The sequence below is a fragment of the Gossypium hirsutum genome, chromosome A09 (genome assembly GCF_007990345.1).
Source record: "Gossypium hirsutum isolate 1008001.06 chromosome A09, Gossypium_hirsutum_v2.1, whole genome shotgun sequence".
Classification (NCBI taxonomy): Eukaryota; Viridiplantae; Streptophyta; class Magnoliopsida; order Malvales; family Malvaceae; genus Gossypium; species Gossypium hirsutum.
In genome coordinates this window covers 20,637,839-20,653,844 of record NC_053432.1, presented here as the reverse complement: position 1 = coordinate 20,653,844, position 16,006 = coordinate 20,637,839, and the positions used below count along the sequence as shown (strand labels likewise).

The following is a 16,006-nucleotide window of genomic DNA, read 5'->3' as shown; positions in this document are numbered from 1 at the left end:
ACATGGAAGAACAACAAGGGCGACAGCCCGTCAGAAACGTTCCAGATTTGCAAATGCAAGCCCTTTTGCGTGAGATGGAATGATTACTTGATCGAAGGCTTAATCCTCTTGAAGATCGACTCTACCAATTCGAGGCCCAAAGACAACGCGATGAATATCCTGAAGTTGCTAAGCAAAGACATGAAGGGCCCAATCAACGACGAAGACAACCAAGGGTTCAAGATGATGATGTTAATGAAAATAGTGAAGATGAAAGCGATCACGGGTCTAACATAAGCCTAGAAAGGAGACATCCCCGAAACCATGGACAAGTAGATCGAAGGCGGGAAGATGATGACTTGAAGAATATCAAACTCTCCATTCCTCCTTTCCAAGGCAAATCTGATCCCGAGGCGTACCTTGAGTGGGAGAAGAAAATTGAACTAGTGTTCGAATGTCATAACTACTCTGAAAATAAGAAAGTCAAACTCGCCGCAATTGAGTTTTCAGATTACGCAATGATATGGTGGGATCAGTTGACCACTAATCGAAGGCGTAACGGGGAGCATCCCATTTCCACTTGGACCGAAATGAAGGTGGTTATGCGACGACGATTCATTCCATCCTACTATCATCGGGAGTTGCATCAAAAACTCCAAAATCTCATCCAAGGGACGAAGAGTGTGGAAGATTATTATAAAGAATGGAAGTGGCTATGATCCGTGCCGATATACAAGAAGATCGAGAAGCCACAATGGCTCGCTTTCTAGCGGGACTTAATCGAGAGATTGCAAATGTCGTAGAACTGCAACATTACATTGAGGTTGTGGACATGGTCCACATGGCTATCAAAGTGGAGAAGCAGTTGAAGCGAAAAGGTACCACCCGAGCCTATCCTAACACCAATCCTTCTAAATGGGGCCAAAGCACAAGCAAGGGTTTTCCAACAAATCGAACGAAGGATTCTTCAACAATATCTAAGGCGAATAAGCCTATTGCTGAGTCAAGTAAAGGTAAGGCTCTTGAAAGTTCCACCGCCCGTTCAAGGGACATAAAGTGCTTCAAGTGTCTTGGTCGTGGACATATAGCGAGTCAGTGCCCGAATAGATGTACCATGGTGATAAGGGCCGACGGTGAGATTGAAACGGAGGACGAGGAAGAGAACGATCCTGAATCAAATTCCGAAGTTGAGGAGGACTTAGAACAACCCGTTGAAGGTGAGTTACTCGTCGTCAAGCGAAGCCTAAGTCTTCAAAGTGTGGAAGACGAACAACAACGTGAGAACATTTTTCATTCGAGATGTCAAGTGCAAGGGAAAGTGTGTAGCATCATAATCGATGGAGGGAGTTGTACAAACGTGGCAAGCACCCTCATGGTAGAAAAGTTAGGGCTGTCAACCACCAAGCACCCGAATCCATACAAGCTTCAGTGGCTTAACGATGGCGGTGAACTCAAACTGACAAAACAAGTCCTAGTGTCCTTTAGCATCGGGAAGTATTCCGATGAAGTATTATGCGATGCACTACCGATGCACGCGGGCCATTTACTTCTAGGACGACCATGGCAGTTCGACCGACGAGTGATGCATGATGGTTACACTAATAGATACTCCTTCAAACATCTTGGCAAGAACGTGACACTTGCACCCCTCACTCCGAAGCAAGTGTACGAGGATCAACAAAAACTTAAACTTTTAGTGGAACAAGTGAGAGAAAAAGAAAAGAGTGCAAAAGAGAAAATTAAGGAAAAAGAGAGAGAAGACTAAAAATGCGAGAGAAAATGATAAGAAACAAAAACAAGTAAAAAGTGGAGAGGAAAAAGAAAGTGGAAAAATGAGTGTGTTTGCGAGGGTTAGTGATATCCGGCGAGCGATGTTTTTGAGACAGCCTATGTATGTATTTGTGTACAAGGAGGCATTGTTGAATACTAACGAGTTACCTAAAAACTTGCCTGCTTCTGTATTGTCTTTGATTCAGGAATTTGAAGACATATTTTCGGACGAAATACCAAGTGGGCTGCCCCCTATCCGAGGCATCGAACATCAAATAGACTTAGTACCCGGAGCTGTACTACCCAACCGTCCTGCTTATCGGAGTAATCCCGAAGAAACGAAGGAATTGCAAAAGCAAATTACTGAACTCCTAGATAAAGGATACATCCGAGAGAGTCCCTGTGCAGTGCCGGTGCTACATGTACCCAAGAAAGATGGGTCGTGGAGGATGTGCGTTGATTGTCGTGCCATCAACAAAATCACTATCAAGTATCGACACCCGATACCCCGTCTTGACGACATGCTTGACGAATTAAGTGGAGCCCAGATTTTCACGAAAATCGATCTTAAAAGTGGCTATCATCAAATACGAATGCGAGAAGGCGATGAATGGAAGACGGCCTTCAAAACGAAATTGGGTTTGTACGAATGGTTGGTAATGCCATTCAGCCTTACAAATGCTCCCAGCACTTTTATGAGATTGATGAACCATGTATTACGTGCGTTTATTGGTAAATTTTGTGTTGTATACTTTGATGATATCTTGGTCTATAGCAAAACTTTAGAGGAGCACGTACCACATTTACGAGCGGTGTTGGAAACTTTTCGAAAAGAGGTATTGTATGCTAATCTCAAAAAGTGTTCATTTTGCACTGATAAAGTTGTGTTTTTAGGTTATGTCGTGAGTGCCAACGGTTTGGAGGTGGATCAAGAAAAAGTTCAAGCGATTCAAGAATGGCCGCGTCCGACAAACATTAGCCAAGTTTGAAGCTTCCATGGATTGGCTAGCTTCTACCGTCGATTTGTGCCCAACTTCAGTACCATTGCAGCACCCTTAACAAGCGTGATTAAGAAAAACTCCGCATTTCACTGGTCTGAAGATCAAGAACGTTCATTTAATTTGATTAAAGAATGTCTTGTGAAAGCTCCTCTATTGCCCCTTCCAGATTTTACTAAAACATTTGAAATTGAGTGTGACGCTTCTGGTATAGGGATCGGGGCTGTGTTGACCCAAGACGGAAGACCGGTGGCGTACTTCAGTGAGAAATTAAGTGGCGCTTCCCTCAATTATCTGGTGTACGACAAAGAGATGTATGCCTTGATTCGATCACTTGAAACTTGGCAGCATTATTGAGACCGAAGGAGTTCGTGATTCATTCCGATCATGAAGCACTTAAGTTTATTAAAGGTCAGCATAAACTCAACAAACGACATGCAAAATGTGTCGAGTATTTAGAATCATTTCCCTACGTCATCAAATACAAGAAAGGTAAAGAAAATGTAGTGGCTGATGCCTTGTCACGGAGATATACCTTATTGACCACTCTTGATTCTAAGTTACTTGGTTTTTATCATATGAAAGAGTTGTATGCTAATGATGAGGATTTTGGAAATATATATGCTGCTTGTGAAAATGGGTCTTTTGAGAAATTTTTTGATACGACCCTGGCCAAGGATGCCCTTGATTTCAGCTTGAATTCAGCTCCTCAAGCTCCATTTAGCTTGGTTCAGCTCACCGAATTTTATTTTAGCTCACATGAGCTTAATTCAGCTCGTTTGAGCTTGGTTTAAATTCAATTCAGCTCATTATTAGCTCTTTAGCTAAATTAATTTTATTTGCTGGAATAAATTAATTATTTAAGTTAATTAGTTAATTTAGTTACAGCTCTTAATTACTTGTCAGCTTATTACATGTTATAATTATGTTGTGTTAGCCGAATTTAATTAGGTGGCTGGATTATATTTAATTTGTCTTAATACCATTTAGTTCAGCCGAATATACATTTACACTTAATTTAGTTCATGTTTTTTTCTTGTAGGATGGCTGAATGCATGAAGGAGCATTAAAGTCCAAGTGCATGAATGGTTCAATACAACGTATGGGAGTATACATGAATGGCTGAATACATGAATGGTTGGATTCATGGATATGGCTCATTTTATGATAATTCAAGGTGTTAATTCAGCCAAGAAGAGCAACTAAATTCATTCTCCAAAAGCTGGCCGATGCACTTCCCAAAACAGCACCTATGCGTTCACATTTGGAGTTCACACCAAGGACCATTTGGCTGATCATTGTTCACACTTCCAAAGACTTTTCCAACTCCTTTTTCACACCTTCAAGGCTGTTCACGTTCACCTTTAATGCTGGTCTCTTTTCAGCCAAGAATTACATTTTAATGAGCTCATTTAAGCTCAATAACCTAGCTGCTGCCATTTCTCCAAGTGCATTTGCTCTTCTAGAAATCGTCCCTTGAGCTTCAAATTCAGCTGAATTTAGCTCCAGCAATTTAGTTTTTTATTTCCAAAATTTTCTAGCATTTTTCTAGCCTAATTAATTACTTAGACATTAAGTCTTTATTTTGGCCATTCGGCTACCTAGCTGAACACTATAAATAGTTGTTCATTTTCATTGTAAAAGGACTTTTGACTTTTGATCATTTGAATGAACTTTGTTCAAAGAGTGAGTTTTCTCCTCTCTAAATTCGTACGAGTTTCGATCTGACTTATCTAGCGTGCTAGTGGCGTCTATCATTCTCTTTTGAACTTATCACCTTGCTTTGGTGTGGCGTTCAACCCTTCTACAATTCCGTAATCCCACCTTGAACCGAATAGAAATCGGGGTGACACTTTTTAGTGTTGAATCGTTTCTGGTGTTTAAGCTCATTTATCCATTCCACCGTCTATCCTAGATTTTACCCAACTATAATATCTTTTTACAAAACCGAGCCTTCATTTACCAACTTCCATTTTTTTCTTATTTTTATCCTTAAATCGAGCCTACTACCCTTATAAATTTACCATCACCTTAGCCAACCTTTAAAACCATTTGAAAAGCTTTCGTATCTTTAGCCTTATCTCATCCTATTTCCGATAACTCAACTATTCCTCGTCGACGATCGGGCAATTACGTGAAACGACTCAATTAACCCGGGCCGGATCACATCATTTGGTATCAGAGCTACTAAAACGAGAAGTGCCGGCATTCGTATCAAGCTCGGAGTAGGTTCGTAACGTGAAAAAAAAAAATTAGGTTGTAATTTTTTTTTCTTTTCTCTTCTTCCTTTGTATTTCAGCATATTGTAATTGAAAAAAAAAATAAAAAAAAAAGAGAAGAGGAAATTTGAAAAAAAAAATTCAAAAAAAAATTCAAAAAAAAAATCGAAGTATATAAAAAAAAAGTGAAAAGTCTTGTGAGTTTTATTTTGTTATTATTTCTTGTTGCTTCCGAGCATCCATTCATTCTACCATTCCCTCTACCCCCCCCAAAACGCCACACATACTTTGATTTTTATTTTCTTTGTTTAGCCTACCCAACACCCGACGTTATCCCTTGTAACCCATTTGAAGCCGACCCTCTAAGCCGCAATAAGTCTTCTTGAAACAAAATACGAATTCACAAGAGTGAGACGAGCGGAAAAAGGCACGAGTGGTGAGTACATTAGAGCGAGCAAAAGACATTAAACAAGTGTAAACACGAGTAGAGTGTTATCCAATTTTCTTTGTGAGTGAAACGTGAGATTTTTGTGGTGAGGTATTTAATTTTTGTTTTGTTTTAATCATTTTTTTAGTAATTAAATCATGTCTCAAGAAGAATTCTCTACTTGATGTGATCTCAATCGCATCATGTTGTGGCACCACTCGTTGCTATCATGATTGGCCTAAACACAAGGGCCCCAAGTGCAAGATGAAGCTCAATCTCAGCTCAACAAGCTCAATCTTAGTTTTTCCCAGCTCGATTTAGCTCACATGAGCTTAATTTAGCTCGTTTGAGCTCAATTTAGCTTACTTTAGCTCGTTTGAGCTTGGCTTAAGTTTATTTCAACTCATTTATTTTAATGTCTGAATAAATTAAGTAATTTATTAATTTAGCTTAAATTACTACAGCTCATAATTATGTTTTGACTTATTACATGTTTTAAATGTGTCTTGGCCGAATTTAATATGTCTTGTTAAGACTTTATTAAATTTGTCTAATTTAATTTATGTTTAATTAGTGTGTCTAAATTATATTAATGTTTGTTCAGCTGAATTTTATGTGATTTAATTTCGGTTCATGTGTTTTTGTAGGTGAGTTGAATTTGGAGAGTAATTAAACAAGGTTCATGCATGATAGGTTCAATGTATGGGACGGTGCATGTAAGGCCTCTTTCAATGAATGGTGGCTGATCCATTTGGCTCCCCAAGGCACCTATTTGGCCAAAAGGTGTCCAGCAACTTAAAGCACAAGCTTGGCCGATCGTATTCCCAAGGCAGCATCTAAGCCATTCACACCTCAATTTGACCAATCAGCTCCTATACATGTATGGGTGGATTCATGAACGTCCAAAGGGAGGGAATATTACCTTAATTCATCACATTGAATGTATAATGTGCATGTACAAAGGGGAGAACGAATTTACAAGGTACATGCTTCCATTCATGAACCAGCCCATCATTAAAGTTTTAATTAAGAGAGATGCATGACCCATGCACCTAGCATTCGTCCAAGAGGGGTTGGATATGAATTGAAGATGCACATTCATGGAACAAGGAAGCTTTCTTATTGGTTAAGCATGCATGAACGGGTTTTGGGAAGAAACATGATTATTCAACCATGCATGAACTTACACTATCCATGAACAGAGATTTAATGCTTGAAGTGTGAACATTTTTAATTGTTGTGTGAACACATTAGTAGCTGAATTTTAATAGGCATTAGAGAGCCTATAAATAGTTTATTTTGTTTATTGTAAAAGGTTACAGAATTTGATTATTGAAAACTTGATTGTGAGGTTTCCTCCTATCCTATTTCGTACGAGTTTCGATCTGACTTATCTAGCGTGCTAGTGGCGTCTATCGTTCTCTTTTGAACTTATCACCATCCTGGTGTGGCGTTCATCCACCTTTTTATACCTTTGGTTCCTACCTCTCTATAGGTAACGAGTTAAGGTCCATCTTCGACTTCCATTAAACCCACCTTAAGCAATATAAGTCCCGGGGCAATACTTTACATAGTATTGAATCGTTCTTAATACTTAAGTTCATTTTTTTCATCTCCATCCTATTTATTAAATATAAACTTTATTTCTTTTTTATTAAACCGAACCTACAAAATATCCGAATTTAGCCTATCTTTTGAACCCTTTTAAAAGTCTTCCGCTTAAACTGAAAACAATCTTCATCTTAAAATAATTTCGAACGAACTTCTCGTCGATGATCGGGCAATCAAGTGAATCGACTCAATCAACCGAGCCGGATCACATCACTACTGATGAATTTCAATACTTGGTGAACGAGATGGGCCGAATTTTGGAGGAAAAACTAAGCCCATTAAAAAGACATTTGAACCGAGTGGAGGAAAAGTCCCAACGGAAACAAAATCCACCAAGTCGAGAAACGGAGTCGAGATCATCACGGCAATACGCGTCCAAAGACTACTCGCTAAGAGATTCTTATCGGGATTTCTATTCAACAAGGAACTCAAGACGAAGCAAAGCAAGTTTTGAGTTTGAAGCTTTTCAAGGTGACGAACGAGGAATCACAAGTAGTCCTTCATATGCACCAAGGTATTCGTCCACCAAGAATCAATCTCGAAGAGGTGATCATTTTTTTGTATGAAAGTCATTCTAATTATACCCAATGAGAGTCATTTTGTGCTGATTCTTTTGCAACATCTCCATCCTATAATGAAAGAGTGAGGCAAAAAGAAAAAGAAATAAGAAGAAAAGAAAGATAAGAAATGTTGATGAGAGAAAATGAGCATATATGGAATGAAATCGAGAGATGAAAAAAAGAAATGAAAGAAAAGGAACAAGAAATCAAAAAAGTGAGAGAAAAAGAACATGAAGAGAAAGAATTCAAAAAAGAAATTGAGATTGAACAAGAGTGCAAGTGAGAAAGAGAAATCGAAAGAAAAGAAGAAAAGATTGAAAAAGAAAAAGAAATCCAAAAGAGAGTGAGGTCGAAAATAAAATTGAAAATGAGAGAGGAAATGAAAAGAGAAAAAAAGAAGTTGAGATTAGAAAAGAAACGAGAGAAAAAGAGATAAATGAACCAGAAAAAGTGAGGAGCATTTCGACTAATCCATATGAAACTTGTTCTTGTTCTGTTTCTTCTTTCCAGGTGCCCGAGATATCAAACGATAATTTTCAACTTCACTACCTTTCCGATGAAAGACATTTTCATATGGTCAGTATAGGTAAGGTTGAAGATGAAAACGTGCCCCAAGAGTTCAAAGGTAAGAGAGGTGAGGAAATGTTAACGATCGAGTCACGACCACCAGGTTTGAAAATTGTTGAAATACTTTTTAGTGACTTAATTTCTAAACGCTCTCCTTATTTTGGTCTGATTAATTGCTACTCCCTGAATGTGGTTGATTTTTGTTCCAATCAACAAACCAAAGATTTAATTTTGCGTGATGACGGTTTTTCACGAAAGGCGATTAAATTTTTCATTTGTGACAATTTTGTGCACCAATTAACGCTTTGTGGAAAATCCATGAATTTGTGCAAGTATGAATTGATGAATGTAAAAAGTTTTAATTGTTTGTCCCTTTGTATGCAAAAATCCCATTGGTTTAACGTGTTTGGTTTAATGAAATTTTTGCTACATTTTGGCATGAATACTCAAAATCAAGTTTTTAAACCCGGAATCTATTTTGGTTCGTTTTATGGGAAAGTCAAGCTTCATCAATTTTGTGTGAACAATTTCTATTGTTTTGATAATTGGGTGTTGAATAAGGAACTGAGGTATGAAAAATTTGATTTCAATTTAAATTCATTCCTTAATCCATTTTTGTGGTTGTATTTGAAGTTCGTATTTCATTTCGTTAAGGTTAATTCAGCCATAGAGATTCGACTAGACTATATTTCCGAGGAGAGAAGATTTATGATGATCGACAAAGGTAAAAATGATCCTTGCTTTTCCATCCCTCGAGGTAAACAAGGTATGACTTACGATAACTTTAAAATTTCTCTGCCCTATTCGGTTGGTAATAAAATTTTTGTTGAAGAATTGGTTGTTGCAAGGAATTTAAATTGTGATGTGTTTAACTGTTCAGCTTTATTTAAAAATGAATCATCTGTTATTATTGATGCTGATGATGCGATTTTGGAAGAACCAATCGTTCAATTTCCATTGCAAGGTTTTACTGTGCATTCATCTGTTTGTGATAAAAAATTGTGTTCAATAAGTTGTGGTGAGGAGTTTATCTGCTTGATCGATGAACAGATTAAGTTGAATGTGTCCACATGTCTCTTGAAAATTTTTGGTAAGATTCTCCTTGATGACAAGTTTGTTGAAAAGGTGAAAGATCAATGGCCACTGTTAAGCTTAACTATGCAAGATTTAAGCCGATTAAGTGGTAAAATCATAACTTGCAAAAAGCTTTGTTCAATCGATTGTGGGTATGAAATTTGGAAAGTACCTTCTTGCAAGGATTATGAATGTTCTACCCAAATGGTACTTGGGCCACATATTTGCTCAAATGAATTCTTGATGATTTGTGATTACTCATTTAAAATAATTCCTTCGTTGGATGAGACTTTGTATGGTGAAGATGTAACAAAACAGTTTGGTGGTTTATTTTATTTGTGTTCGATTCCGTTTGATTGAGGAAAGATGAGTAAGCGGAGCTATGATCAAGTGAACCAACGGCTCGACTTGAGGACAAGTCGTTCTAAAGAAGGGGGGAATGATATGACCCTGGCCAAGGATGCCCTTGATTTCAGCTTGAATTCAGCTCCTCAAGCTCCATTTAGCTTGGTTTAGCTCACCGAATTTTATTTTAGCTCACATGAGCTTAATTCAGCTCGTTTGAGCTTGGTTTAAATTCAATTCAGCTCATTATTAGCTCTTTAGCTAAATTAATTTTATTTGCTGGAATAAATTAATTATTTAAGTTAATTAGTTAATTTAGTTACAGCTCTTAATTACTTGTCAGCTTATTACATGTTATAATTATGTTGTGTTAGCCGAATTTAATTAGGTGGCTGGATTATATTTAATTTGTCTTAATACCATTTAGTTCAGCCGAATATACATTTGCACTTAATTTAGTTCATGTTTTTTCTTGTAGGATGGCTGAATGCATGAAGGAGCATTAAAGTCCAAGTGCATGAATGGTTCAATTCAACGTATGGGAGTATACATGAATGGCTGAATACATGAATGGTTGGATTCATGGATATGGCTCATTTTATGATAATTCAAGGTGTTAATTCAGCCAAGAAGAGCAACTAAATTCATTCTCCAAAAGCTGGCCGATGCACTTCCCAAAACAGCACCTATGCGTTCACATTTGGAGTTCACACCAAGGACCATTTGGCTGATCATTGTTCACACCTCCAAAGACTTTTCCAACTCCTTTTTCACACCTTCAAGGCTGTTCACGTTCACCTTTAATGCTGGTCTCTTTTCAGCCAAGAATTACATTTTAATGAGCTCATTTAAGCTCAATTGGCTGAACCTAGCTGCTGCCATTTCTCCAAGTGCATTTGCTCTTCTAGAAATCGTCCCTTGAGCTCCAAATTCAGCTGAATTTAGCTCCAGCAATTTAGTTTTTTATTTCCAAAATTTTCTAGCATTTTTCTAGCCTAATTAATTACTTAGACATTAAGTCTTTATTTTGGCCATTCGGCTACCTAGCTGAACACTATAAATAGTTGTTCATTTTCATTGTAAAAGGACTTTTGACTTTTGATCATTTGAATGAACTTTGTTCAAAGGGTGAGTTTTCTCCTCTCTAAATTCGTACGATTTTCGATCTGACTTATCTAGCGTGCTAGTGGCGTCTATCGTTCTCTTTTGAACTTATCACCTTGCTTTGGTGTGGCGTTCAACCCTTCTACAATTCCGTAATCCCACCTTGAACCGAATAGAAATCGGGGTGACACTTTTTAGTGTTGAATCGTTTCTGGTGTTTAAGCTCATTTATCCATTCCACCGTCTATCCTAGATTTTACCCAACTATAATATCTTTTTACAAAACCGAGCCTTCATTTACCAACTTCCATTTTTTTTCTTATTTTTATCCTTAAATCGAGCCTACTACCCTTATAAATTTACCATCACCTTAGCCAACCTTTAAAACCATTTAAAAAGCTTCCGCATCTTTAGCCTTATCTCATCCTATTTCCGATAACTCAACTATTCCTCGTCGACAATCGGGCAATTACGTGAAACGGCTCAATTAACCCGGGCTGGATCACATCATTTTTCAGGTACGAAGGGTTTCTTTTTAAAGAAAATAGGTTGTGTATACCACAAGGCTCCATTCGAGAGTTACTTGTGTTGGAGGCGCATAGTGGTGGCCTAATGGGACACTTTGGAATAAGCAAGACATTGTCGACCCTCCATGAACATTTTTACTGGCCGCGAATGCGGAGAGACGTGGAGCGGATCTGTGAACGCTGCCTAATTTGTAAATGGGCTAAGTCGAAGGTCCAACCACATGGACTTTACACACCACTTCCCATTCCCGACACCCCGTGGACCGATGTCTCTATGGATTTTATTCTTGGATTACCGAAAACTAAGACAGGGAAGGACTCAATCTTTGTTGTAGTCGATAGATTCTCTAAAATGTCACATTCTATTTCTTGTGCTAAAACTGATGACGTTGTGCATATTGCTAATTTGTTTTTTAGGGAAATTGTACGACTGCATGGATTACCAAGAACGATTGTTTCCAATCGAGATACAAAGTTCTTGAGTCACTTTTGGCAGACATTATGGGGAAAACTTGGGACGAAGTTATTGTTTTCAACCACTTGTCATCCCCAAACGGATGGCCAAACTGAGGTGGTAAACCGAGTTTTGTCAACTTTGTTGCGAGCGTTGGTACGAAAGAACCTCAAGACGTGGGAAGAATGCTTACCCCATATCGAGTTCGCTTATAATCGCTCTGTTCACTTGGCAACCAAATTCTCTCCTTTTGAGACTGTCTATGGATTTAATCCTCTTACTCCTCTTGATTTATTACCTTTTCTTGTTGATCAATTTGTCCATACAGATGCAAGGAAAAAGGCTGAATTTGTCAAGGAATTACATAGGAAAGTTCGAGAGAATATTGAATCTCGAACTGAGCAATACGTCCAACGAGCCAACAAAGGACGAAAACGAGTTGTATTTGAACCCGGAGACTGGGTCTGGGTGCACATGAGAAAAGAAAGGTTTCCGGCTCAACGAACATCTAAGTTGTTGCCGCGAGGAGACGGTCCCTTCCAAGTCATCGAGCGAATCAATGAAAATTCGTATAAGCTTGACTTACCAGGTGAGTACAATGTTAGTGCTAGTTTTAATGTCTCAGACTTGACACCTTTCGATGTAGATACTGACTTGAGGACAAGTCATTTTCAAGAGGGGGAGGATGATACGATCACGGCTTCCCATAAGTCAAGTCCAAGCCGAGATTCGATGGTGCTACCTCAAGGGCCGATCACAAGGGCTCGTGCAAAACAATTTAAAGAAGCCGTTATAGCTTTAGTTCAGCATGTGTGGGATGATGTCAATGCTAGACTTATCGAACCAATTAGTGGCCATTTTGGAAATCCATGCCAAACTTTTCTACAAATTCAGTTCAGCTCACCGAGCTCACCTTCAGTTCAAGTTAGCTCCCATGTAGCTCCACTGATACGACCATGCCCCGGGCACACTTTTGGATCAGCTCCCTAAGCATTGTTTGCAAATCCATGCGAGCTGAATTAGTTCAATTTCATTTCGTTAAGCTCCGTTTAGCTCGTTTCCAGCTCACTCGAGCTCAAGTCAACTCACTCAAGCTCAATTCAGCTCAATCTTAACCCAATGAGCTTATTTTTAGCTTTCTTTAGCTTGCATTTATTTTGCTGAAATAAACCATTTAATTTGTCATTAGTTAAATTAGTTGTTTATCTTAAGTTAGTTAATTTGTTAAAATCTGGACAAATAATTAATTAAGTGTTTTAATTATATCTAAATTAAATACTTAATTAATTATGATGTTTTAAATGTCTAAAATTGTTAATATGTATGGCCAAATTTAATGTGCAAATTATTGAGTTCATATGCAGCTAATTTAATGTGTTTGAAATGCATTTAACTTGCTGATTTAATTTGCTGCAGGTTCATGAACGGATTGGTGCAATGTATGGGAGTGTGCATGCACAATTGAGGTTCAATGGATGGCATTTAAAGGAGCACATGCATTTGGGACGTTCATGCAAGAGGGAGTTGCTGAAAGTTCATGTATTTGAAGATTCATGGATCATATTTATGGGGGAAAATACATGGGACGTTTCATGCATGATTCATGCATTTTCAAGATGACCATTCAAGTATTTTAGGCACATTAATGCCTCATTCAGCCAAGGGAGATGTAGGATCATTAAAGAGCTGCACATTCATGGAATTATGGAGATTCTTCAAGGCTAAGGATGCATGAATGCATCAAGTGAAGCATCATGATGGTTCGGCCAATTCATGTACCATCTTCAAGCATGAACTGGATTTTAATGCTATTTGTGTGAACATGTTAAATACCTGTGTGAACAGAATTTAAGTTAGTGTGAACAACATAGATGCCGAATATCAATAGGCATTTTAGGCTTATAAATAGCTTACTTGTTTATTGTAAAAGGTTACTGAATTTGATTATTAAACTTAATAGAACTTTTGTTCTTGTGAGGTTACCTCCTCTCTTCTTTCGTTCGAGTCTCGAAGCGACTTATCTAGCTTGCTAGTGGCGTCCATCCAAACTCAATTGAACTTATCACCAAACCGGTGTGGCGTTCAACCATATTTTTATACCTTTGGTTCTTACCTCTATATAGGTATTGGGTCAAGGTTCGCTTCTATCCTTCATCAAATTTCACCTTAAGCAATATAAGACTCGGGCAATACTTTTTAGTATTGAACATTCTTGACGTTTAAGTTTTATTTTCCATCTCCATCAATTACCTTTTTCTAACCTACCTTGTTTCTATTCTAAACCGAATTTATCAACACCAAACCACTCATCTAAACCCTCTCAAAGCTTCCGCAACCCTTAGCCTAAATCACCCAATTTTGACAACTCCAACTACTCCTCGTAGACGATCGGGCAACTTTGTGAAACGACTCGATTAACCTGGGCCGGATCACATCATCTGGTATCAGAGCTACTAAAACGAGGAGCGCCGACGTTCGTAATAAGGCCGCAAGTAGGTTCGAAGCGTGAAAAAAAATCAAAAAAAAATTTGAGTTGTAATTTAAATTTTTTTCCCTTGTATTTAGCTTACTATTGTATTGGAGTAACAAAAAAAATCAAAAAAATTCGAAAAAAAATTTGATTGAAAAAAAATTCAAAAAAAAAGTGAAAAAAATCGAGCAAAAAAAAGAAAAGAAAAAAAAGGTGAGCAAAAAAAAATCAAGTTTAAAAAAAAGTGAAAAGTCTTGCGAGTTTTTATTTTCTTCTCTTATTTACTCCGATCATCAAGTTTCCCTTCCTACCATTATTTACCATCCCAACGCCACATTTTAAACCAATTTTCTTCTTTATTCAGCCTACCCTACACCCGACATTATTCCTTTAACCCATTTTGAAACCGACCCTCAAGCAGCAAATTAAGTCTATCGAGACGAATTACGAATTTGTGAGACGAGGTCGAGTGGTAAAAGGCAAGAGAGCGTGAGTTCATTCGAAAAAAAGCCTAAAAGAGAGTTCAAACACGAGAGTGAGTGAATTTTTCTTTTTGAGCGAACTTGAGAGATTTGTGGTGAGAATTATTTTTTCTTTCTAATTTAACTTTTGTTTTCTAATATTTTGTTGAAGCATGTCTGAAGAATTTTCTGAATTTGAATTCCAAATGTGGAGACAAGAAATGCAAAGGATAATGCGATCTGAATTTCGACAATTCGACAAAGATAAAGAAGATTTGACATCTACTATCGTTGACATCAAGATTAGTGCAATCCTTCAAAGATTGGAAAATGAACCACAATGTGAAGATATGTTTCACACGCGTTGCCGTGTCCACGATAAAGTTTGTTGCCTCATTATTGATGGTGGAAGTAGGTCAAACATGGCTAGTATTCGAACGGTAAAAAAACTTGGCTTGGCCACTACCAAGCATCCACGACCCTATCAACTGCAAGGACTTGGTGTTGAAGGCAAATTTGAAGTTACTCAACAAGTGCGTGTTGCATTTTCCATCGGAAGATACCAAGACGAAGTCCTTTGTGATGTTGTGCCTATTCAAGTCTGCCATTTGTTGCTAGGAGAACCATGGCAATCGGATCGTAAGGTCATTCACGATGAACGTACCAATAGGTATTCCTTCAAGCATCAAGGAAGGAAAATCACTTTAGCGCCGCTCACACCGGAACAAGTGCAAGAAGACCAATTCAAAATGAAGCAATCCATTGAGCGAGAAAAGGAGAAAGAGATTGAAAAAGAAATGAAAGAAAAGGAACAAGAAATTGAAAAAGAGAGTGAGATTGAAGAAAGAAACGAGAGTGTAAAAGAAACGAGTGTCATGGAAAAAGAAATTGAGATTGAAAAAGGATGTGAAAAAGAGAAAGAAATCGAAAAAGAAATTGAGATTGAACAAAAGTGTGAGGAAAAAGAGAAAATTGAAAAAGAAAGAAAAGACAATGAGTTAGAAAAACAAACGAGAGAAAAGGAGGCAAAAGAGCAAGAAAAAGTGAGGAATCTGTTTACTAAACCACATGAGAATTTGTCTTGTTTTGTTTCCTCTTTTCAGGTCTCCGGAAGGCCAAGTGACGATAATTTTCAACTCCAATACCTCTCGAAGGAGAGAAGGTTCATTTTGGCTGAAAAAGGTAATGTTCTCAACGATCCTAGTTCGCCTATGCCAAAAGGTAAGCAAGGTATGAATGTTGAAAATTTTAAAGCACTTCTGCCTTACTCGATTGTTGATGGACACACTGTTGATGATTTGGTCTTTAGAAAGAATCTGAACTTTGACGTGGCTATTTGTCATTCTTTGATTGATGATGATCCATTTGCTTTGTCTAATGATAAGAAGATTCTTGCTTTTGAAAAATATCATTTTGATGGTATTGGTTGTTTATCTTTAA

The 16,006-nt window shown here is 37.8% G+C and overlaps 1 protein-coding gene across 1 annotated transcript; it reads left to right on the top strand.

Moving 5' to 3' along the window:
- The first annotated feature begins 694 nt into the window (after window positions 1-694).
- Window positions 695-3,104, top strand: LOC107944729 (uncharacterized). The gene is made up of 3 exons (XM_016878561.1): window positions 695-1,684; window positions 1,956-2,401; window positions 2,789-3,104. Exons 1-3 carry the CDS (start codon window positions 695-697, stop codon window positions 3,102-3,104), a joined length of 1,752 nt encoding a protein of 583 aa, XP_016734050.1.
- Window positions 3,105-16,006: the final 12,902 nt, after the last annotated feature.

Excerpts from the sequence above, each read along its gene's own strand:
- LOC107944729 (XM_016878561.1), top strand. The coding sequence starts at position 695 with ATGATCCGTGCCGATATACAAGAAGATCGAGAAGCCACAATGGCTCGC. Across the intron at positions 1,685-1,955 it reads TTAAACTTTTAGTGGAACAA|GAATTTGAAGACATATTTTC; the intron begins GTGAGAGAAAAA and ends TCTTTGATTCAG. Across the intron at positions 2,402-2,788 it reads AAATTGGGTTTGTACGAATG|TACCATTGCAGCACCCTTAA; the intron begins GTTGGTAATGCC and ends GCCCAACTTCAG.